The 25,117-nt window shown below is 30.5% G+C and overlaps 1 protein-coding gene across 14 annotated transcripts; it reads right to left on the bottom strand.

Annotated features, from left to right (window-relative positions):
* Positions 1-8,339: 8,339 nt before the first annotated feature.
* LOC111315808 (IQ domain-containing protein IQM3-like) lies at positions 8,340-19,935 on the bottom strand. 14 transcript variants are annotated; one of them, XM_089749064.1, is made up of 8 exons: positions 19,521-19,886; positions 14,657-18,423; positions 14,447-14,561; positions 14,300-14,363; positions 14,096-14,184; positions 13,898-13,989; positions 13,634-13,780; positions 12,591-12,831 (listed from the first exon to the last, which is right to left on the bottom strand). In XM_089749064.1, exons 3-7 carry the CDS (start codon positions 14,455-14,457, stop codon positions 13,761-13,763), a joined length of 276 nt encoding a protein of 91 aa, XP_089605190.1. In that variant the 5' UTR covers positions 14,458-14,561; positions 14,657-18,423; positions 19,521-19,886; the 3' UTR covers positions 12,591-12,831; positions 13,634-13,760. The 14 variants fall into 14 exon arrangements, 11 of the variants coding, with proteins under 11 accessions (XP_089605196.1, XP_089605190.1, XP_089605187.1 ...); XR_016330588.1 differs by adding an exon at positions 8,340-10,181 and having other exon boundaries at positions 12,704-12,831; positions 13,902-13,989; positions 14,300-18,423; positions 19,521-19,915; XR_016330587.1 differs by adding an exon at positions 8,340-10,194 and having other exon boundaries at positions 12,704-12,831; positions 13,902-13,989; positions 14,300-18,423; positions 19,521-19,914.
* Between the last annotated feature and the right edge of the window lie 5,182 nt (positions 19,936-25,117).

Genomic DNA, 25,117 nt, shown 5'->3' with positions numbered 1-25,117 from the left:
TGATATTTTTATTTACAGCTTCTACTGTCTTATTCATTTTTGGGCAGTATGAAGCTAAATTATGGTGTTTGATCTTAAACTGAACACATATTTCTTGCATCATCTTGCTATTTAAATTCTTAACATTATCTGAGATGATTCTTTTTGGGAGCCCATATCTGTAAATTATTTCTCTTTTGGTGAACTTACAGACCATTGATCTAGTCACAATTGTGAAAGAGGCAACTTCGACCCATTTAGTGATGTAATCAATCATCACAAAAATGAATCTATTCCCATTTGATGCCTTGGGGTAATGGGACCAATGACATCCATTTTTCACATAAAAAATGACCAAGAGGATACTATAACATGTAAAGCACTGGGTGGAGCATGAATCTTGTCAACATAAATTTGGCACTTGTGGTATTTTTTTAGCATAATCAATGCAATCTTTTTCCATTGTCAACTAGTAATATCCAACTTGCATAACTTATCTTGCCATTATATGTCCATTTGTATGCGCTCCACATACGCCGTTGTGAACTTTCTTAACAATCTTTTTTGCTTTAAAGGTATTTACACAGCGTAATAACACTTGATCTTTGCCTTTTTTATACAAAATTTCCCTATCTAAAAAAAATCTCATAGCCAATCTTCACAAAATTCTTGTTATTTTCTATTGCTAGATCTGGGTACTGTTAATTTTTTAGATATTGTATAATATCATGGCACCAGGGGCGACCATTTTTCTCTTTTTCTAAATTGACACAATGTACTGGTATGTCCTTAATATTTAGTTTGATAAGCTAAATTTCAACAGTATCACCGATCCATACCATTGCCGCTAAAGTAGTCAAGGCATCTGCAATCTAGTTTTCTTCACGAGGCAAGTGTTCAAACTAAATTGCTTTGAATTGTTTAGACAGCTCTAAGATGTATTTATGGTAAGGGATGAGTTTGAAATCCCTTGTTTCCCATTCACCTTTTAGTTGATAAACGACTAGAGCTGAATCCCCAAACACCCTTAATGTTTCAATTTTTTTGTCTAAAGCAGCATACAATCCCATAACACAAACCTCATATTTAGCTACATTATTAGTGCAGTTGAAGTTCAATATTGTTATGACAGGATAGTAATGCTCAGTTAGAGATATTAAAACTACTTCAATCCCATGCCCCATGGCATTGGCAATCCCATTAAAATACATTTTACATACCTCCCCTCATCATCTTCTTCTAACTCTAAAATGCCCATTAGTTCCTTATCTGAAAAATCAAGTTTCATGGGCTCATAATCATTAGTGGCCCTGTCCATCAAGAATTCAGCAATGACACTTCCTTTGATTACTTTTTGGCTCACATATACTATGTCGTATTCAGAAAGCATCATCTGCCATCTTACAATTTTTCCTGTTAGTGATGGTTTCTTGAAGATGTACTTGATGGGATCTGATTTAGCTATGAGCCAAGTCGTATGGTAAAGCATATATTCCCTGAATCTTTTAGTTGTCCAAGCCAAAGCACAACACATTTTTTTTAGTGATAAATACTTGGACTCATACTCTGTAAATTTCTTGATCAAGTAATAGATAGCTTTCTCTTTCTTGTCAAATTTATCTTATTGGCCTAGCTCACATCTCATTGATCCCTCATGTACCATAATGTATAGAATCAATGGTTTTCCTAAAACAAAGGTGCTAATATTGAAAGATTTGATAAGTATTGCTTAATCTTACCGAAAGCTTTTGGGCATTATTCATTCCACTCCCTAGGATTATTCTTCCAAAAAAATTTGAAAATGAGGTCACATTTAAGAGTGAGTTGAGAAATGAATCAGGATATGTAGTTCAATTTGCCCAAAAAACCTCAAACCTCTTTTTATGTGCTTAGCAAAGATAAATTATGGATAGATTAAATTTTGTCTGGATCCACTTCTATCCCTCTTTTACTGACTATAAATCTTAACAGCTTCCCCGACCTGACTTTGAATGTACATTTGGTTAGATTCAGTTTAAGCTAGAACTTCTTCAACCTCTAAAATAATTTTTTAAGATTAACCACATGATCTTCTCTTTTTCGAGATTTGGTAATCATATCAACATACACTTTAATCTTCTTATACATCATATTATGAAAATGTTACCATAGCTCTTTGATAAGTTGTCCCAGTATTTTTTAGTCCAAAAGACAACCTTATAGCAAAAAGTTTCTCACATAGTGATAAATATGGTCTTTTCCATTTCATTTCGGGTCATCTTTATTTGATTATAACTAGAGAATGCATCCATGAAAAAGAATACCGAATGTCAGGCTGTATTATTTACCAAAGTATTAATGTGAGGCAAAGAAAAGTTATCTTTAGGGCTAGCTATGTTCAGATCTCTATAGTCTACACACATCTGTACCTTTCTATCTTTTTTGAGGATAGGTACAATATTAGCCACCCATTCAGGATATTTTGCCACTTGCAAAAAACCTGCATCAAACTGTTTTTTAACTTTCTCTTTGATTTTTAACAGCATTTTCAGCTTCATTCTCTTTAGCTTTTGCTACACCGATTTGCATTCTGACTTTAATGGTAGCTTATGTTGCACTATCTTAATGCTGAGTGCAGGCATATCTTGATAGTACCAGACGAATACATCCACAAATTCTTGAAGCAACTCCTTTAACCACTACCAATCAACTGTTAAAAGTGAAGTATCAATCTTGACTTCTTTTTTATTTTCAGCATCACCCTAATTGATCAATTCAATAACTTCTTGATAAGTCTCAATGGATTTATCTTCCTATTCAATTAGCCTCATTAAATCTGGTGACAAAGTATATTCCTCAAAGTCCTCTTCAGTATCAAGCTCATCAGTATTAATCAAATTTTTAAAATTAAACCTTGAATTATTGTCATGATTATCTTCATATTCATTTAAGGACCTGAAAATAAAGTGGAAAATATTGGCAAGAAATTTTGATTGAGTAATGAATGGAATAGAAGAAAAATGAATGCTCCTACTTTTATTGAAATAATGAAAAATAAAAAGCCCAAACATAAGAGTTCATCCCAATGCTTTTGGGCATAAGAGATTAGGAAATGTGATTACATTAAAGAAAAATCGAAAACAATAGGCATTTAGCTGACCCTCCAATTCTGTAATTCATATTCAATCATGCAATGGTAAACCAAAGCTTCCTCATTTTGACTTTCATCACCCACCATGTTAATGGACAACTTGGTAAAATCTTCATCCCATTTTGGCTCTTCTTTTATGCCTTCTTGCATGTATCCTCCAGGTATGAAAGTTTCATTTAAATGAGGGAAAATCATTAGCCCATTCTATACTTTTTTGCTGTTGTCTTGCCATTCCTTCATCTCATAACCCAATCTTAATCTGCAATTGTAATCCTTAATCCTAGGGAGCTCTCTTATCCTTTGAAGTCTTTTGCCCAAGTCGAACCCAATACTTCAACCCTTTTTAATCATCTAATTGATCACGATCCGATTAAACTTGAATCCTTCACCTACTACATTAACGGATTCAAAAGATCAGTAAGAGCATTCCAATCATTCTTCTGTTGCTTCCACATATGAGATATTTATGGGTTGGGTCACTAGTAAATCTTCTTCCTCAGCCATAATCACCAATTGTCCTTTCACATTAAATTTGATATTTTGATGCAACGAGAATGGAAGGGTACCTGCTTTGTGGATCCACGACCTCCCCAATAAGTAATTGTATGATAAGAAGATATCCATAACTTGAAATTTTATATTAAAGACACATAACCCAATCTGCATAGATAACTCAACATCTCTCAAAACTTTTCACCTAGTCTCATCAAACGTTCGGACCACCATTTGACTGTCTTAGATATGGGACATATCAAAGGGTAGCTTGGTTAAAATGGACATAGGCATGACATTAATAGCTGATCCGTTATCAATGAAGACCTTAGCTACTATTTAGCCCTTACATTTGACAGTGATGTGCAACACTTTAGTGCTCTTTTTACCTCAGGTGGAATCTCATCATCATTAAAAGAGATATGATATGGCATCATTAGATTTCTTACCAAGTGATTCATATATTCCACTGATACATTATGGCCCACATAAGCTTGATTTAATATCTTTAACAAAGTATTACGATGAGGTTTCAAATTTAAAAAGAGTGAGAACAGAAAAATCCTAACTGGCATCTTATTTAATTGTTCTACTACAGAATATTCACTATGTTTTATCAACTTTAAAAATTCACAGGCCTCATTTTTAGGCACATACTTCGAGACATTTCCCTGGAATCTGTGGTTCAATTTGCTTATCCTTTCTTTTTTTTTTTTGCTTTTTCTAAAATATCCAGAGTATAACATCTTCTACTTCTAGGTATGCCCAGTACACCCGTTATATGGACAGTTTTACCTTTTGGCATATCCTTTTGCTACCCCTAAGCTGTCACCTCACACTCATATCTCCAGGACACCACTTTATTATCTTTATAAGAAAATGGGTGTGAGACTCTAAAAGCTACTGGTTTGGAAACAAACTTGCTCTCAACTGATTGTGTCATCTCCTTACAACATATAGTGATAAGTTTTGACACCCACCTATCTTCATAACCACCTTAATGTTTTTTGAGGCTCTTAATTCCTCATATAACTCTATTTGGTAAAAGTTTATTAATCTCTGCACCTTAGTGAAATTGTCGACATTTCTCAATAGAATGCCATTGAGCTCTACTGTGATACTTACACCTTTGATTGGGGATGCATCCTCTTATGTAGGTGCATTGAGTCATTGGTTGTATCAATCTAGCTTCGTATAAGGTATCATAAAGCAGTTTAATCTCTTTTACCTTTCTTTTTATATGCCTCTTATCTTTGTCCAGGGCATTGACTATATAACTGGACAAGAGATTCCTACTATAGGTGCTGAGCTCCCATTGGTATCAAAACTTATCAACCCTTCTTTAATCAGATGCTGCACTTTTTATTTTAAAGGTAATTTTTAGTAGAATGACCCGTTATTCCATAATGGTAGTCACAATGGGTAGTGACATCATACCATTTGGGATAAGGAAGTTTAGGCTATTTGGCAGGAACAAGAGCAATTAAATGGTTTTTGTAGAGTTCTTGATAAAACTCTATGTAGCTTATAGGTATAGGATCAAAAGTGGGTCTTTCCCTGGTTTGTTCTTCTCTGACATTACTTGTAATGCTGATTGGGTGAGGAAGGGATCTTGGTGAATATGGATAAGATGGTCGAGTGGTTGATTGGTAAGAAGATGTAAAAATATGGCTCACTATGTGATGGTATGTAGGGTAGGTAAGCTGAGAGTAATGTCTAAATTACTAACCTTCAAGGCTCACAGTGTGAGTCTCACTTTTCTTCTTCTTCTTAGGTGCTTTTTTAAAAGATTCACCTCATTCAAGCTTACTATTTTTTATGGCATTTTCGATGATCTCTCTCGAAATCACTATATCAGTAAAGTTTTTTGTCACGTTTCCAATCATTCTTTCATAATAGAGCGATTTTAAAGTGCTCACAAACAACACAATAGTTTCTTTTTCCATCAAGGGAGGCTATACTTGGTCAGCTACATCCCGTCACCTTTGGGCATATTGCTTGAAGGATTTAGATGCCTTTTTTTCCATTGCTTGCAGGAAAAAATGATTGGGAACCATGTTAATGATATGGTGATACTGATTAATAAAAGATCGAGTCAGATCTTTCTATATCTTTATACGAGTTCTATCTAATTGAACATACCACCTCGTTGTAGATCTAGTTAAGCTGTCTTGAAACACATGCATAAACAGTTTCTCATTACTAGCATGTGCCATCATTTTACGATAGTACATGGTGATATGCGTAATAAGATACTTAGTACCGTCATACTTTTCAAACTTTGATACTTTAAACTTGGGTGGCACCATCACATTTGGTACTAGGCAAAATCCTATTGCATTCATAGATCCATAAAAAATCCATTCCCTCTACAGCCCTCAATCTTTCCTTAAACCTATTCATTGCATGATCAGTCTTAAAATTCTCCAAGGGCATAACTGTTTGTGGCTTCTCTTTCTCTTTTGATTCATCTGCAGTAAGGAGTTGAATGGGTTTCGCTATCTTTTCAGCATAAACAAGATTGTCATAACTTTGGACGTTCTTATGACCGGATGCATAAGTCACTCTTGGGTAATTGTATTTTGAAAAAGCTACTTGTTGAGGTTAGAAAATTAGGATAGTTTGATTCTATTGTAAACTGAAGCCTAAGAGATATGTTAATTCAGTAGCTTCTTGTGAAGTATCATCTTCCATCGATTTCCCTCTATTTATTTTTTTCAGGGCTTTTAAAAGTTTACTCAACTTTTCTTCAAGTGCTTCTTGGGCTTTTTTTTATCTTTTCAAGAGGACTCGCATTGTTTTACTCCATTTTCTTAGTTTTACCCTGAGTATTATATGGATTATATGGATGTGTAGCTATTCTTATACTTTAATACCACAATTGAAGATTCAATAATGATGTTATGACAATGATTGAATGAATGAGTGTGATGCAAATGCATGAAAAATAAAAAAATAAAAATATTTACCCTTTTAAAAGAAAATTCAACAAAAAAAAATTTTCATTTATTCCACAGGAGTCTATTTTACATCAAATCTAATACGATCCCTTTATAAAAACACCTAACTTGCTCATACTGATCTTTAGCCTCCTTAATGAAATTTAGCAACCTCTATCCATGCTCCCCTATTGGTGTAACCGAAACTCTCAGTGCCTCAACCTTTTCTACCATCTCACTTGCTTTGATCACACCTTACCTATCTGAGTTGTGAGGGGCTCTATGTATCTTTATCTTTCCAACCTTGCTTTTTTGTCGCACCACACCTATTAGGATAACTTTTTATGCTTTTTCATGAAGGTTTTGACATGATTTTTTTGTTCATTCAGCTTCAATGTCAGAGTTAAAATGTAATCTACAGGCATTTGGTTTTCCTGTTTAACCTCCATAAAGTCATCTTCTATTGGGCACGCTCTTTTTTCAACTCTTCATTCTTATGAGCCAGCTCTGTGTTGTTTATTTCTTTGGCTTGTACCTGTATATGTAACCTCTTATACGCCTTTCGTATCTCTTTCAACTCCTTAAGGGTATCATCTTATTCTCTAACAATTTTTTGGACCTTGCTATATTCCTTGAAAATCCTATGGATTTGGATTTCTAATTTTTTAGCTTTATTTTACCACTATTTTTTTTCTTACAGCTTCAAAGTTTCTTGCTTTAGCTTCTCCTTCTCTCTTTCATACTCTAACTCTAAAAGCTTATTATCTGACACTTGAACTATTGGTAAGTGATGATCTTAAGGCATAAATAGGCTTTCCTGACCCTTTTTATTTCTCCAAATCAGATGCCCTTGAGTGACTCTATTAATGAATAGCCGTAAGCTTACTCTCTTAAGCTTATTCCAAGCCTTAATCAAGCTATCAATCTTTTGAAAAATTTCAGGCTCCCCATATGAACAATCAAACTAGCTAAGCTTGCAAGTCATAAAAGTAAACTGTTCGGCTCCATGCTATCTCCTTACCATAAATGGTGCATAACTCATCAACCCCCATAGGCCTAAAAGAGAGACCATTGTCTTAACTCCACATTGATACAACATAGGTACCCTATCCATCCATAAAGCTAACCATTTTACTTGACTAGCGGTGAACCCTTGCAGCAGACACTTCAACTCTTTCTAAGTCTTTGCTTTTGGCCAAATGCTTTGATAAAACTCCCTAATCGAACTTTGAGTGCAAAAATAAAGTTTGGTAAATGCACTTTTCTTGCATTTGAAATGGCTCTTCATTCGTACATACAATAAAGGTATGTAGCCCATGAAATGTGTTTTGTCATTCTACTTACAAAAATTCAAAGATCTGATGGTTTCTGCCAAGATAACTGGTGAAAAATTACACCCCTTTTCAATTTGCTCAAATAAATCTACCACTTTTATCTTAATGTGATCTAAAATGTTAGGAAAAATGACCAACCCATATATGGCTAAAGTAAATGTATTCATTCCCTGATCATCTAAATGCTTGGTAATGAAATCTTGGAGAACCTCTCATGGAATACCTTTGTGATCTCTTTTTTTTCGGATGTATGAATCTATGACTTCCTTTCCTACTCCTAGAATTTGACCCAGCTTCTTGCAACTTCCTAATTTATGTTTCTTCATGTATATTCTATCTGGATACAGTAGATGCATACCCACTAGAGTTGAGTACTCCTTTATTATTAGTACTAAATCACTCTCATTAACTATGAAACATCAATAAGAAAGATCTCAAAACTATACCATCGCCTTGATAAGTGAATGGTCAACCTTCACTGATAAGAAATATGCAATATGTCCAAACCTCTCACAAAAAGCCTCATGTCTTGAAAGGTTCATACTATTCCATACATCTTATAGGCTTTTCAGATCATTATGTTTAATAAGTAAGCAAACTTCTTTTGATAATGTTGGGACATGACCAGATGGTAAGCAATCTCCCTCTTCTAGCTGCTTCTTTTCTAATTTCATCCTCACATCTATGGGAGAGTCACATTTGAACAATGTATATGAGGCACAAACCTGACATTCTGTTGTATCCATGAGGGCTTTTGCTGAAATAGCTTTGAGGTAAAATACTATGCAATCTGTAAACGTATTTATGAATGTGCAAAAAAAGAAAAGAAATAAAAGAAGACAAAGATTAGTCACTTCAATAAAGCAATTAAAACACCATATAGTAAGTTAAGATAACAATATGCCCTTGGATTTTGAGTTAACTATAAAGGGTGGGAGGACAAGGCTCTATCTATGGTTGGCTTCTAGGTTAACTATATACAGTTTGGGTTAATTCTAAAAGGTTCCCAAATTGTTTCCTACATCATGATCCATTATAGACTAGTAAAGCACCCTAATCTTCACCCATCATAAGCTACAAACAGAAAAGATTTAATTTGAATGGGAGTATTTCGTAAGCCCATACAAAGACATGAAATCTCACGAGAGTATAAATACTTTACTTCATCCTAAGGGTAAAGCCCAGATAGAAGACTTATGTTATGCACATGCAAATGAATGACAAATATAGACAATAAGTAAATAACAAATGTAAGTAATGAATAAAAAGATAAACGAATAAACAATTAGGCAAATATACACAACGAAAATGAAAATAAGTAATAAAGCATATATAAGCAATGAAAAGAGATAGTTCCAAATTTATTAAGCAAGGCTTGGATAATAAGAAATCATTTATTGGCTTGACTCTCAAGGCCCTCAATGGAGTCACCAAACTATCATAATGTATAGATCCGTAACCTATTGCTTAAACATAGATAAAAGAAGTTACCACCAATCTTTTTTTTGTTTAAGTGTGATTGATCACCTGATTGAATCTGATTTACAAAATAGATGTTAGCTTCAAGAGTAGATTATACATGAAAAAAGTTGTAGCACCCTCACGACGTCTATTCAAAGGATGGTACTAGTTTAATTTTGAATTATCCAAGCCTTGATCATTTTTATGATTTACCAAATAATTTAATATTAAAAATTAACGCTAAAATCGTCCCAATAGTTTGATAACAATTTAAGATAATTCTCACCTCATAAATATTCATGGAGACTAGTGTCATACTTTAAAGAGGCTCCGTCGTCGAATTTATTAATTTTTATTCTAAAAAAATTAGTGAAACCTCCCAATAATTTGGTAAGATTCACTTCAAAGTAATCATCCAATAATTTAAAAGATAAGAATTATTTTTATTTATTTGAAAATATTTTCATTTTTTTATTTGAAAGGATTTTTTATATTATTTATTATTTTTTGTAGAATTATTTTTTCTCTTTTTTTTCTTTCATAAATAAAATGACAGAAGTAACATTTTTTCAAAAAAAAAAAACAACCAAAAAGAAATAATATAAAAAATAAAAGAAATAAAATGGTTTAAAAATAAAATAAAATAAAATAAAAAAATGAAAAAAAAAACCTACAATCAGATCGAGTCAAGACCAAAGTCAATGCGTGGATCCCTATCAAGTCACCCACGGGTCAAGGCTTTCCAAAACAACGTCATTCTAAGTTGATATAAATGGCACTTTTCAGCATTTTTCTTCAGATGCCTTCTGCTCCCTTCCTCTCTAACCCTCAGAAGATCTCTCTTTTCTTTAAAACTCACCTTAGAACACATCAAAAAGTTCAATCAAAAACTAAAAATTTCATCAATTTCTGAAAACTTCGTTGAAAAATTCAACCAAAAATTAAAAAACCCACCAGTTTCTAGAAAAACTTTTTAAATTTTGAAAATCTCGCTGGAATCTTGCAGGAAACTTCAAACGCTCATCGAAAAATTCACAAAAAAATTTGTTCTTCCCAAAAACTCAAAAAAACCCAAATTTCTTTGAATTTTCTCAAGATTTCTCCAATTTTGCCCAGATTATCCCCAGAATCTCCTAGAATCATCCTGAACCCTAATTCTAATCCAAAAACCTAACATCAAACCCACAACCTCAAATTAAACCCAAAATCCTCGAATTAAACTCCCAGATCCCTTTCTGCCCAAAAAATTTTCTCAAATTTTTTCTTAATAATTTCTCTCTAAATTTCTGTGTGTTTGTTCTGTGAAAAATCATTTCAATTTATAGGCAATTCTAAGAATAATTTTAAAAAACGGATAAAATCAATCCCAAGCTTGAATCTTGAGATTGCATTCTGTCCAGCATGATTTTTGGGTGCAAAATTATATTTGATCACATTGATATGGTTCTGTGTTGAACAAGGGATTTTGATTCCGATTGTTCCCATATGAATTTGAACAAATAAGGAAAGAAAAGAAAGAAAAGGAAAAGAATGAAAAAAAAATATGAATATAAATATAAATAATAATAATAATAATGTAATAATAATAATAAGAATAATATAATAATAGTGACATTAATATTATAATATATACAAAAATACCAAAGAAAGAAAAAAAAACATAATAATAATAATAATAATAATAATAATAATAATAATAACAATAATAACAATAATAATGTAATAATAAAAACCGTCTAATTGGGCACAAATAAGCCTAATTGGGCTCGAATGCGGATAGGCCTAATTGGGCATAGACATAAATGAGCCTAATTAGACCTGAAAATAAATGTGTCTATAATATAAAAATAAAAAAAAACAACAAAAAAGTTCTAAAAATTAAAAATGATTTAAAAACAAAAAAATTAAGGAATGCCATATGACACTTTAGTTAGGCTTTGTACAAAAATAAAATTTATCTAATAGATGAATTGGTATTGTGATGGATTGAAACCTGTTGAGTTTGAATTATTTTGACATCTTTATAAATTAACACATTTTATTTTAAAATTTATTTAATTAAAAACGAAATAATATGAAACATAAAAAACTAATTAGGGTTGCTACAAGAACATTTCCATCGACCTTATTTTTTTCACAAAATTAATTTAATTTAAAAATCATAAAAACAAATAAATATGAAAAATATGAAAAAATAAACAAAATAAACAAAAAAATAGGAAAATGAGGTTTGTTGGGCACGAATTAACATTTCAACTGAGTTTATAATATTAATATATTAAATTAAAATATTAAATAATAACTTAATAATTAAATGTCAAAAAAGATTAAGGGAAAAAAGAAAAAATAAATAAATAAAAGAAAAAAGAAAAAAAATCATCAGGCTGTCATATAAACATACAAATCAAGTTTAAAATGTTAATATCTTATATTAAAATATAAATAATAACTTAATTAATAAAATATATATATAATTACAAAATTAAATAGATAATAAAATATAAAGAATAAAAAATATTTTTTAATTAATAATTTCAAATAGGAATCAATAAAATATTTTTATAATATTAAAAAAATTCATCAAATATTAAAAAAATAAAAAAGTAAATAAAAAAAAAGTAAATGACCTGACCTGTGACAAATCTTAGCTATCTAGCAGATCATACAAAAAAGAATTAAAAATCTTTAAAATATTTATTAAATATATAAAAATTAATAAAAAAATCAAAAGTAAAAAAAATAAGTAGTATACTTTTGGTATCTAAGTGAATCTCATAAAAAAATAAAATCTAAAAAAATATTTATAAAAATATAAAAAAAGAAAAAGAAAAAAGGGTAAAAACAAGAAACATTAGTATAAGATTGATCCTACTTCTAAATATTTAAACAAAAACAAAATATTAAATATATATAAATAAAAAAATAAAAAAAAAATTTAAAAGATTTTAAAAATCAAAAAATTTGAAAAACGCCATGTAGCACCTAAATTAAGCTCAGTACAAAACAAAAATTTTTCCCATGATGAATTTTAAATAAAATAAAAAAAAGCTTGATAATGTGGGTCCCATCTAGAAAATTGAAAGTTTTAAAATTTAAAAAAACTTTAAAAATTTTTAACAAATCTATTCGAAAACAAAAAAATAATAATAATAAAGGAAAAGAATAGAATAAGCAAAAAATCTGGAAGGAGGAATTGTGCCACGTGGCACAATGAAAGGAAAAGAAGATGGTTTTATAGTCATTTAAAAAAATATATTTGGAAACCAGATAAATCCATGAGTATAAATAATTTCACAAACATTGATCTACAAACTATAATAAAATAAAACTCAATATCTCATTAAAAACCTGAGTAAGAAAGCATCTACCAATTGTATCTTTGAGATGAGCTGCTGCATCACATCTAATTTCAAGCAACTCAAGATGAATGGTCACAAAATGGACTTCATACGACCAATCAACTCCCCTTCTTCTGCATTTAGTACCTTCTTCAAGCCTACATCCTCAATGGCAAAAAGATTAGGCATCATTAACTCTAGCAATGACCACAGCTTCTATAACAAAATCCTATCCACTCAACAACAATAAAATAAAATGTAGAAGACTCAAAACCATATTCAACAAAAATATCTTCTAATGCTTTTGATACCACTAGCAATTTATCGTGACAAAAGAAAACTTATCAAAAGCTTTTATGGTAACAAGACATGTATTTTTTTACAAAAATCGAGATTCAATTAACAGCAAAAAGAATACATGAAAGATTAAGGTACAAAAGACTTTCTTTTTATCTAAATCAGAAATTCAACGCATGATCCATTGTTGGCCTAAGTGTACTCTTGCCCAATCCCAAACCTAAATAGAAAGATAAAATCACATAAGGGCATTTCCATTTTTAACCAACATAAGAATCAGTACTACAAAGAATGGTTTCATCTTTCATGGCAATTAAGAAATTTGATTTGGACTTTGGTAAATTACACATTAAGTATTAAAAGGAAATTGATGATGATAATAATAGAAATTAAATGATAATGAATCTCGAGACGGAATAAAAGCAAACATAAGATTACAATTTAATTCTCAAATAATCCAAATTTAAACAAAAGAATAAGACATTGAAATAAAGTAATTTGTACCATGGTATTTCATCGGGTTTAACAAAACTACACACAAAAATACAATGCAATATTGTGGCTCTGTTTTTGTTTGTTTCCATAGGGTATTTTAGTTGTGTACACTTCATTGTCTGAGGATGGTAAAAAGCAATTTGAGACTGTTCTGAGTCAGATGCTTACCTCGTCGGCATACAATTTCTTGGAGGTGCTCATAACAAATATGCATTTTCCCTCCTTCAATCCTTAGATTGTATCCAGTACTTTCCTGGTTTGTTTATGGATAATCTTTCCCTCAACAACAATGTGCTTATAATGCCATTTCCTTCACTGTTTCCACACCAAAAAACAAAACACACAAACATCAGGATCTTACAACAACTGGAATTAACAATTTCATACACCTTATTAGAAATTTAAATCTAGAAATCTAACATATGAACGCACATACAGGTCCAGTATACTTAATACGTTGTTGTTTAACCTTCAATCTTGAGCATTCTTTGAGATTAATATCTTTGCCATCCCCTATATCTAACCTATAAAACAGCACAAGCGAAAAACTCCATGAGCAATTAATTGCTTTTACCACCTTCATTGGGAAATTTCAAATTAATAGTAATTGCAATTCATGTTAGGGCTTACCAGTAGAAAAATGGTTGACCAACATCAGCTTTACACCATTCCTCGTGGTAAATATGCAAGTTATGCCCGTAGCGACGATGTGGATCAATCTACAGTAAAAAAAGTTAGATTCAATCAATAAAATAATCCAAAAAAATCTAAAATTTGAAATGAATATTTTTTTTATTCAAGTGAAACGCCTAAGGATTGAGGAGAGTAAATTACAGCTTCAATCCAATGTTGAAAACCCAATTTGTGCTTTCGTGTTTTTAGACAATCCCTTCCCAATCTGACAAAATTCCAAATTTGATCATTTATGAAAAAACCCAACTTTTAAACTAAAAATATTAACAAAAAGATTTTTTTTAACACCTTAGAAGCATTTAAGCGAACACGACTCCACCCTGAAACAGTAGTTTCTGGTTTCAAATAATTGAAAAACAAAATTGTACTGTGATTAAGCCTTGCATAATTTAAAACCTGCCACCTGAAAAAATAATAATTACTATCACCCAAGAAATATAAAATTTTAAATAATGTAAAAAGGAAACAAAGACAAAGAGAAAGATTTTATGAACTTACCAAAGTTCTTCAACGACAACAGCAAAATCTACTAACCTTTATCGAAACAATTAAAGAGAATTTAAGGAAAAAAAAAAAAAGAACATGCAAGGTAAAGACTTGCCTTGTCGGTGAACTTGGGATCCAAAAGTTTTTGAGAGAAAAAATTGATCAAGAAACGGAGAAAATAAATTAAAGATTCTAGGGATTAGCTTTCTGGTAGAGATATCGATCGGGTAGCTGCTTAGATTAAATAACATCATACAACTTCAATTTTATAAAGCAGAATCTCTAAGAAACTCTGAAACACTTTTTTGCTTTGCTTCTCTTCTCATAAGAAAAATGGCAGCTAATTTTATGATACAATCATCTCTATTTCAACCAAAACCTTCACTTTCTACTAAAACACTTCAAAACCCATCATTTTCATTTGCAATACATACATATATCTAAAACCCAAGAAATGAAATTGAACACTATTAAGAAAATTAGATGCCTAAGACCAAATGATTGCTTTCTGAATTAAGGAACCGTTGTTTATTCAACATCTTTCTTTGACCACTGGGCGTTTATTTTGAGAAAGTTGACCCAAGCAATCTCTCAAAAGTTTATTCTAGCGAGCAAAGCAAAACACCCAAGAATGATGTTAGCAAACTAACTGGTTAATAATTGATTGGAAAATCCTGTAAGTGCACAGGCCGTTCAAGTGATACTAGAGATTATAAAAGTCTAAATGTCAATCCCACAAAGATTAGTTAAAGATATTCTTAATCTAAGTACCTTTATCTTATACCCTATCAAAAGTTGATTTGAACAATCAATATCTATAAAAAAGTAACTCTTATAAAATTAACAACTAAAATCAAATAAGAAAACATACCATAAAAAAAATGAAATTAATACTATGAAAATAAAATGCAATGGAAAAATTAACCAAAAAAAATTCCAATTAAAATTTCACTATGATTAATCTAATTGACAGCTAAATTGACAACTAAATCTTGTACGATTAATTCTAAAAATTCAAGAACATGTAATAAAATGCAAAATGAAAAAGTGAGTATGAAAGGCAGTGACACAATTACATACAAATATTACCTAAAATTCTAGAATTATGGAACATGAAAATGACATCTAATATAAACTGGCAATGATGCCTATAATGAAATGGAAGTTAAAATTTCAAATGCAACCAAAACTAATCCTAAACTGACTTTTGCATGAGGCTAAGAGAGAACAGTGGCTAAGATAGAAACCTGAAAATAATGAGTACACTAGCTGAAAACTAATTAACGAATGTTCAACCTATATTAACTAGTGAAGTCACAATTGCACTAAACAGAAGCTCAGAGAATAGATCAAAGCTTGCATGAAATCAAAACTAAACCGTAAAACGTCACACCAGTAGCAACGAGGAAGTAACTTGAATGCTAAAGTTGATTTGTCTTCTAATGATGAATCAATAGAACTTTACTTATCCAAAATGAAGAACTAGATAAAGGCATTAAATGAAAAACTAAAATGCAAAAACCAAAGTGTAAAGAAAATGTATCAACAATGAACAGAACCAAACACGTACATGAATTGCACCATTACACAACAGCATGAAGCTCTAAACTATACAAATGAACTTATATCTAAAATGAAATTTGTATGAACAATTATAGGACTAATTGAAGATTTAAAATGCAGCAAAAAACTTGAAAAATAGTGGAGCAACACTTGAACAGAAAATGTTTGCAGTTACCACCTGCACTGAATTTGCATGAACAGAAAATGAAACTACAGCGTGATACTTAACGGTTTGGAACTCTAAGCTACACAAATGAATCTGTATCTAAATGAAGTTGTAAGAACAAGTAAAGAACTAAAACGCATATTTAAAATGCAGCAGAAAACCTGAAGAACAGTGGAACAAACACTGAATAGAAATTCCTTGCAATTAATGCAAGTATTGAACTTGCATGAACTTTCATAAAAAAGAATTCAAGATATGATCAATAACTACAAAAGAACTTCATATGAGTTAAGATCATCTTCATTGACAAGTGTTTCACAAGAATCAACAAAAAAAATCACAGAACTTACATATAAAACCAGCTCAACAAACTGAAACTCCAAACAGTGCACTCTATCTAGATACCTCAAAAATAGAGAAGTGAATGATGTCCGCGAGTCCCAAATACCTCTCACTCTATATTTTGTCATTCTCAAACCTGGCGACTCTTTATAAGTTTTTATTAAACAGGTGTTAGGCATGCGTTATGTTGAAAGCTTAAATATGTTTCTTCCCAAATTTAACCCTTCATTTTTGTTTAAGACATTGCTGAGATGGATGTTTAAAGCTCAATTGGAGATAATTTTTATTATAAGTATAGATTCTCGTGACAATTATCTTACAAGGATATGCTCAAAGGAAATAATCATTTATCAGTAATAGCACAACCCTTAACTTTAGCATGTGAAAGAAATTTGATAGCATTTAAAACTAATCCTCCTTAAATATTTCACAAACACAAATATTCCAACATTTTGTTTAATAACTCTTGACCTAGCATCTTAGTTAAAACCGCATTTGATATCAATGAGTTTCTAAAATTAGAATCATTTATTTATTTTATATATACAATTTTATTCTTCTATCTTCTTTTTCCAAGTGGTTCTAATTTTTCACTTGTATCTAATATCCAAAACTTGTATTTCTTTTCTTAGAAGACACAACATGTATATATTAGTTAGCTTCAAAGAAAGAAAGTTACAAAATATAGTGTTAATAACATGTCAAAGTTATGAATTTCACAGATTATAGTAACTAAAAATAAAAAAATAAATCGACCTTAGGTTGTTTGAGTTTATCTTCAGTGTAATAGAGAGGAGTAAAGGATTGAAGTCATTGCCATAACAGATAAATAAGTCAAAAAAAATGTTTTTCATTAAATATCATACAAATAAAACCAATAAAATAAAGATAAAAATTTAAATTGAAGCAAAACGTCACTTGTTTATTTTTTACTATTTTTATTGGAAGTGGGTATCCTAGAGGAATAAAAACAACTTTAATAACATATTGCCTATAGAGCCAAAACCACTTAAGAAAACCTTAATATGTCTTGCAAACCTCCTCACAGTTATTTTACTGTTTTATTCTAGCATTATTCAAATCTTTATGGAAATCCACTTTCAACCATTCAATGACAAAGTTAGTAGCATTCTCATCAAACTAAGTTAAGCTTAAATTTATTTCATGAATCACCATAGGCATAGATTTAGTATTTAACAACAAAAAGATCTATTTCTACAATGGTTTGTATACCAACATCTTATATATAAAGAGTTAAAATACACCATATAAGTACACAAATTATAATAATTATGCCTTTGCAATCTCAAGGGCTTGTACACAAATTGAATTCTTTGAGAAATGATGAAGTAACACACACACATACATATATATGTTAATTAAGTTTCAATAAAAGATTTGTCTCACCAACATAACCTTTGTCAACAAAAAAGACTAAAATCCAAGCAAAATTTGTCAATAAAATAACAAAAAAAATTCAAGAATATCATATTTAAGAAAAAAATACCATAAAGAGTAAATTCAAAGGCATCAAACAAAGCAGCCATAATTACAACACTTTCAACATTTAAATCACATGCCTTATTTGAAGGACCTGCAACATGAACACCACAATTATTTTCAGGGAATTCTACCATTAAATGATTCAAAATTCATAGGTACTCCATAAGTTGTCATTAATATGATTAAATCAGCCCATATAAAATTCCTGCAGACAAAAACAGGGCACACTCAAATGACTGACTGATTTTACAAAATCAAGGAATATTTAAGACTAGTAATACACTATCATGGCATAATTCCGTAAACTAAAATTCTATTACCCATGCAAATCTAACAATTACTTTGAAAAAAAAAAAAACTTTGACAAACTAAGGAAAAAACAAATTCTAAATATCTGACTACTAATCATTTTTATAAATAGTTATGAAAGTAAATTTGTAAGAAAGAAAAAAATATATTTTGGCAAAAAAAGGAGAACCCATATTTTAAAAATTCAATCGTTTTTACCATTTGATTTTTATTGATTTATATGTTTATTATACCCTTTTCATTACTAGTCGGGTTGTTTTTAAAAATTGATTTATATATTGAATCCTAAGTCCTCACATGTTAAAGCTCAATACGTAATTGCAAAAAGCATCCAAAAATAATAACAATAAGAACAAAAATTCTAAAGTTGCAAAATGATATATCATCCTTACTAATACAAGCGCATTATTCTGTCTTCATCTCCAATAATTCAATAAAATTAGTTTCAAAATTCTATAAACACTATTGAATTTTAATTACATTAGATGTATAAACCTCCATTTTTCTAATAAGTTCTTCAATAACCACAATATTCTCACAAAATTATCAATGAAACATTCTTCAATTCCTTTGTCAAATGAAGAAAGTAAGCTGCTATAATACCTTCCACATTCAATAATCCAACCTTTAATATAATTAAAAATTAAAACATAAACAGTTTTTTCTTTGAAATTGCAAGAAATTTTAGATCAACAATCTAAAAAAACCAAAATTTCAATAATAACAATAATAAGAAAAACCAAACTCTTATAAAAAAAAAATAAAAGAATACCAATTTGGGAGTAATTTTTGTTAGAGATTTAAAGTTAGTCATTAACATGTGTGGTTCAATGTGGAAAATGAAATCTATAAGCTTAATTTGTAATTTTATGGTCAAACTTGCTGGAATTGAAATTAGTGTTTTAGGGTTGAACAATTACGAAAAAAAATTATATGAATCAAAATCCTAATTTAGTGCAATTGTTAAGAAATATTCTTACATAATGCCATTACCTTTAAGAAATTGAGGCATGGACAAATCAGCCATAATCGTAACCAAAGGTAAAAAATAAGTAGACATTTTTGCTGGTAGAAATTCCTCAGGGCATATTACAGGTTTTCATCAAAAGGGATGGATCAAAGCGATTGTAACGAAGAATTCATTTGAAAAGACATGTTTAGTCTATGGGCATTGAAGAAATAATAAAAAATTAAAAAAATCTGTAAAAAGGTGGGAGACAAAGATGGTGTGAAAGATTGAAGGATGAAATGAGAGATAGATGGGTTAGAGAACGGTGAAAAAAAATAGTTGCAAAAGGGTGAAGAGAGAGATTATATGAACAGCAAGAGATAGAGAGATGGATGGGTTTGGTAAATAATTGAAGAAAAAAAGTGATAAATATGTGTTAGGTAAGGTAAAATATATATTGATATCCTTTTTTTTAAAAAAAAAAAAAAATTTAAATGGCTAGATAAAAAAAATAAAGAGTGAGTTGTTAAAATCATTTTAATTAAACTGATAATAAACGGTTACTCACTCCGTCTCATTTTCTTTGTCCATGTTTTATTTTTTAGGTGTTCTAAAATTACTTTTTTTTTTTTTGAATATCTAAAAGTTTTACTTTTTATATTTTAAAATTATTTGATTTTTTTACTTTTTGACATTAAAAATAATGAAACTTTAATTTTATAAAACAATTTAAATTTTAATATTAAATATATTAAAGTTAAAACTTTTTCTTAAACTCTATGAAAGTTAAAAATACCCAAACAATTTGAGACAAAATGAGTATTTAATTAAAAAACATTGATTATCATGGGCTAGTCCATCCATCCATCTATACTATTAATTTTACTCAATTTGACCACTTATTAGCAACCCATATAGTGTCTTTCGATGATTTTCTTTTTCTTTTCTTTTTTCTTTGTTTTATTTTCTCATTTCATTTCCTTTCTTCCCTAAACACACTATTTAGTTGCATTATAAAACCTCAAAATTTTTTATTTTTCCTTTTCTCTCTCTAAACTTTTCATTCTCTCACTTTTTCTCTATAAAAAAACCCAACAGCTTCTCCTCCACCCTATTTCTATTGTCGACTATTGCTCACTAACAACAAAATTTCATTAAAATTACACAAAAAATACTTACATAGTGTCACCACCTCCCACTTTACCACCTCTTTCTACCCGTCTAACCAAAACTCATCAAATAGCCACCATCGAAAATTACACTAAACAAAACTAGCAAAAAATATAAGTCATTTCTTACAGGGAAAAACATCACAAGCAAACAGGCGAAAAAATAAAAACCATCAATAACCAAACATTAAACAAATCACCATCAAAATTACTCAAATAAAAAACATAGCAAAAACTACAAGCTTATTCCTTATAAAGGAAACCACACAAGCAAAAAACAAGAAAAGGAAATGAATTAATAACCAAAAACAACAAGTAGCAAAAAAATTTGCCAAACAATGGTTGGTGGGAGGCTATTCCATTTTGAGCGACAGAGATTGATCTCTTTTTGGTTTTTTAGTCGTGATTTTGTTTGTAGATCTAAGATTTTAGGGTTAGATTTTGGGAAATCTAAAGTTGGAACGATAAAGAAGTGGTTGAGGTAAAACTAAATGACCAATCACACCTAGTAAAAAAGATTGGTGGCGACTCTATCCATTTGTTAAATCTTGCTATAGATTTACAGATCTATATGTTATGACAGTTTGGCGACTCTATTGGGGATGCTATAGAAAGTCATGCCATAAACTTTTAAATTTATCATATCCTTTTAGTCTAATAGTTTTAATGATTTGTGTTATCTATTTACTAATAATTTTTCTTTTTTTGACTTTTATTTGATTTTTTTTTGGCATGAAACTTATATGTTCCTTTACATACACTATCGCATGCATTTACATTATATGAGCTTTATACTCGGGCTTCATCCCTCTTAGAAGGGAGTAAAGTACCTACGCTATCGTGAGATGACAATCTTCATAATGGCTAGCGAAATACTCCCATTCAAATTGAATCATTTTCGTTAGTAGCCTATGATGGGTGATGATTGGATTGCCTTACTAGTCTATGATGGATGATGATGTAAGGAACAATTTAGAAACCTTTTAGTGGTCAAAATCTCTTAACTCTGCATATAGTTCACCCCTAAGAGACCAGCCTTAGGATAGAGCCATTCCTACCCATCAATAGATATAACCCAAAATTAGGACATAAGAAGGAACAGTTTGTTATCTAACCATTTTGTTTATTTGGTTTTATGCATCTACACCATTTTCATATCATTTCATTCTATGCATTATACTCATGCTCATGTTTTAAGATTATCATATCATTTCATTCTATGCATCATTTTCATAATCATGTTTAACATTATCATTTGCATCATTGTCATATAGGAAATATTTGCCACATATCAATTATTGATAAATCAGATCTCACACTTACATCCATGGAAAGCCAAATGTAATCAAAATCTACATTAGTCCATTATGAGTCTACTCATAAATTGAAAATCAAGTCAGAAGAAGGTAAAAAAAAATAAGGAAATTGCTTGCCTAAGGGTTTTATCTCATCATTACCTGAGAGAGTTCATCTTGAGTTACAGAAAAATGATTTAATTGACTTAAGTAGTGTCTGGAAATGTATGAGTAAAATAAGGTATGAGGCATTTGAGAATAAATATGAAGACACAGCTTCATTGCTTCTGGTGGATGTGGATAATAATCTAATTAGAGTCATCATTCAGTTCTGGGATCCTTCTTATAGATGTTTTATCTTTAATGAAGCAGATATGGTGCATACAATTGAAGAGTACATAGTCTTACTTCACTTCGACTTGCCAAACCCAGATAAGATCTACTGGTCAAATAAGGTAGGTTATCATAAAAAACTAGTGCAAATGCTTGGACTTAGCTTACCTCAAGTTGATGTATGTATCAATACCAAAAGGTGAAAGTAAGGCTATCCTATTAAGTTTTTTGTGAGATTTTATCCAGGGGCATACAGATGATGATCAGAGATTAGCGGCTATGGCTATAGCTCTATATGGACTGATGATCTTCCCAAAAGTCATCGAGTGTATCGATGTTACAGTAATAGATTTTGTTGATCAATTAGCATATAAAGTCAATGCAGTACTAACCATTTTAGCAAAAATAATTCTTTCTCTAAATTTTTATTCTCGAAATGGTAAAGGTCGATTCAATGGATGCTTACAGCTACTTTATGTATGGATGAAGAGTCACATTGAATGTAAAAAAAGTTAACTTCGTAAACCATACCTTTATCCCAGCATCTCAATCAAAGAGTTTTGTTATAGTACATGGCCTCAAAAAAAGTCAAAAGAATAATGGGTTTCTTACTTTTGAGCCCTTGATAGTCAAGGGATAGTTTGGAGAGCACCTTGGATGCATCATGATACAGTGTTATGAAGTTATGAAAATCAGTCGTGGGTGTTCTTATTAGGCTTATGAGGTGCTATTACTTATGGCCCAACCTTGGTGAGAAGACAATCCGGATGTGAACAATTCATTCTAGAAACTTATGGAGTTAAACAATGAAAATTCTCTTTCACTGATAAAAGGGCATATGGGATGGTCGAAAGAATAGATTTTGGTGATGATAGATTACTTCATGAAATGGGTGAAGGCAGCATCATTTGGAAATGTAACATGATCTGTGGTCTACAAGTTCATAAAAAGAAAGATCATTTATAGATATGGACTTCTAAAAAGAATCATTTCAGACAATGCCAAGAATCTGAATAGTAAAATTATGCAAGAAATATGTGCCTAGTACAAGATCAAGCATTATAATTCGGTGCCATACTGTTAAAAAATGAATGGGGCAGTTGAGGTGATAAACAAAAATATAAAGAGAATTCTTGAGAAGATGACTGAGACCTATAAAGATTGACATGAGAAGTTATCATTTGCACTGCATGCATATTGAACATCGATGTGTACCTCTATTGAGGCAACCTCATTTTCTTTGGTTTATAGGATAGAAGCTGTATTGCCAGTGGAAGTGAAAATCATATCTTTAAGGGTTTTAAAAGAAATTGAATTAGAAGAGGCTGAATGGATTCGAGAGTGCTATGAACAGTTAAATCTCATAAAAAAAAGAGATTGACAGCATTATGCCATGGTCAGCAATATCAGAGAAGAATGATGATGGCTCATGATAAAAAAGTTTGACCTTGTTATTTTCGAGAAAGAAAGTTGATCTTGAAAAGAATTTTCTCAAGTCAGCACGGTAACAGAAAAAAATGGACTCCGAATTGAAAAGGGCCATATGTCATGAAACAAGCTTTCTTAGATAGAGCATTGATATTAACTGAGATGGATAGAGATGATTTACCTCATCCTATAAATTGTAATGCTGTGAAGAAGTACTATGCTTGAAAAAAAAAGAAAAAAAAAGTGAAAAAGAAAAAAAATGGAAAAATGAAAAAAAAAAAGAGGACTTAAGGAAAAAACCCTAAAAGGATAATTTGAGTCAAAATGGAGTTTATCTAAGTTGAAAACCTGAAAAAGGTAGCTTAGATAAGGAGAATACAACATCGAATATAAAAATTCATTGGCAAAGAGGCCAGCATGATCTGAGAAACTATAAATTGTTGAATGTATTAAGTGGTTGAATTTTTCAAAAAAGACTTCAAGATATGTTATCATGATTGCAGGATTGTTTATTTTTGGGCTTTGTCCCTTTATACCCATTTTTGTAATTCTTTCTTTTCCAATTGGCCAAGTTTGCTATCATTTTTGCTAATAAAAGACATTCAATTTCATTCTTAATGTATATCTTCGGTTGATTATTTTCTAGTCATTCTTACTTTTTTCTCTTCAATACCTTACAATGAAGGAAATGTGTGAATGAATTCTTACTTTTTGAGATTAAAATAATGGTTGATAAATGAATAATAGCATGAAAGATTTTTACATTATGTTGGAAAGGTAGATAGTGATAAAGGCAAATTTGAAATGTTCAGTTCCTGATAAGGACATTGAATTTGAAAAGAGATTTATTAAAAAAAAAGATGAGAATTAAAGAGATGATTGAAAGTTACACTGATTTGGCCCTAGTACTTGAAAATTAGGGGTTTGGAACCCAAGGAAAGAGCTTGAGAAATTTGAGTACCACAATTAACTAGAATCTCATGACATGGACATATGCATTGTTAAGAATATGACATTGTGAGGATCTAGGTTGTTGTTGCATTTGCATCATTAAGAAAGCACTTGCATCATTGATCATGACATTCATTACATGCTAAATTTTGAGTTTGAAAGTCATCTAAGAAAGAAATTTTAAACCTTTGGATGAAGGCTTTAAAGGTAAAATTATGAATCTTTGAAGGAGAATCTTTGAGTTCTTGAATAAGAATCTTTTAGAAATCCTCAAATGAGAATTTTGGAGTTTTCATATGAAAATCTTCAAGTTTTAAATGGGAATCTTTGATATGAGCAACCGTGAAATTTATTGAACGTGAGTCTTTAAATTCGAATGAGAAGTTTTAAATTTTTGGATGTGAATCTCTAAAATTTGAATGATAGTCATGCAACTACGAATCTTGAGATCTGGGAAAATTAAAA

Source organism: Durio zibethinus, chromosome 20 (assembly GCF_047325235.1).
Source record: "Durio zibethinus cultivar Kanyao isolate XHJ-2024 chromosome 20, ASM4732523v1, whole genome shotgun sequence".
Lineage (NCBI taxonomy): Eukaryota > Viridiplantae > Streptophyta > Magnoliopsida > Malvales > Malvaceae > Durio > Durio zibethinus.
This window is presented reverse-complemented; position numbering and strand designations above follow the sequence as displayed.

Excerpts from the sequence above, each read along its gene's own strand:
- LOC111315808 (XM_089749061.1), bottom strand. The coding sequence starts at position 18,318 with ATGTTGCAGGTCCTTCAAATAAG. Across the intron at positions 14,185-14,299 it reads TTCAACATTGGATTGAAGCT|ATTGATCCACATCGTCGCTA; the intron begins GTAATTTACTCT and ends TTTTTACTGTAG. Across the intron at positions 13,781-13,897 it reads TAAGTATACTGGACCTGTAT|TGAAGGAAATGGCATTATAA; the intron begins GTGCGTTCATAT and ends GTGTGGAAACAG.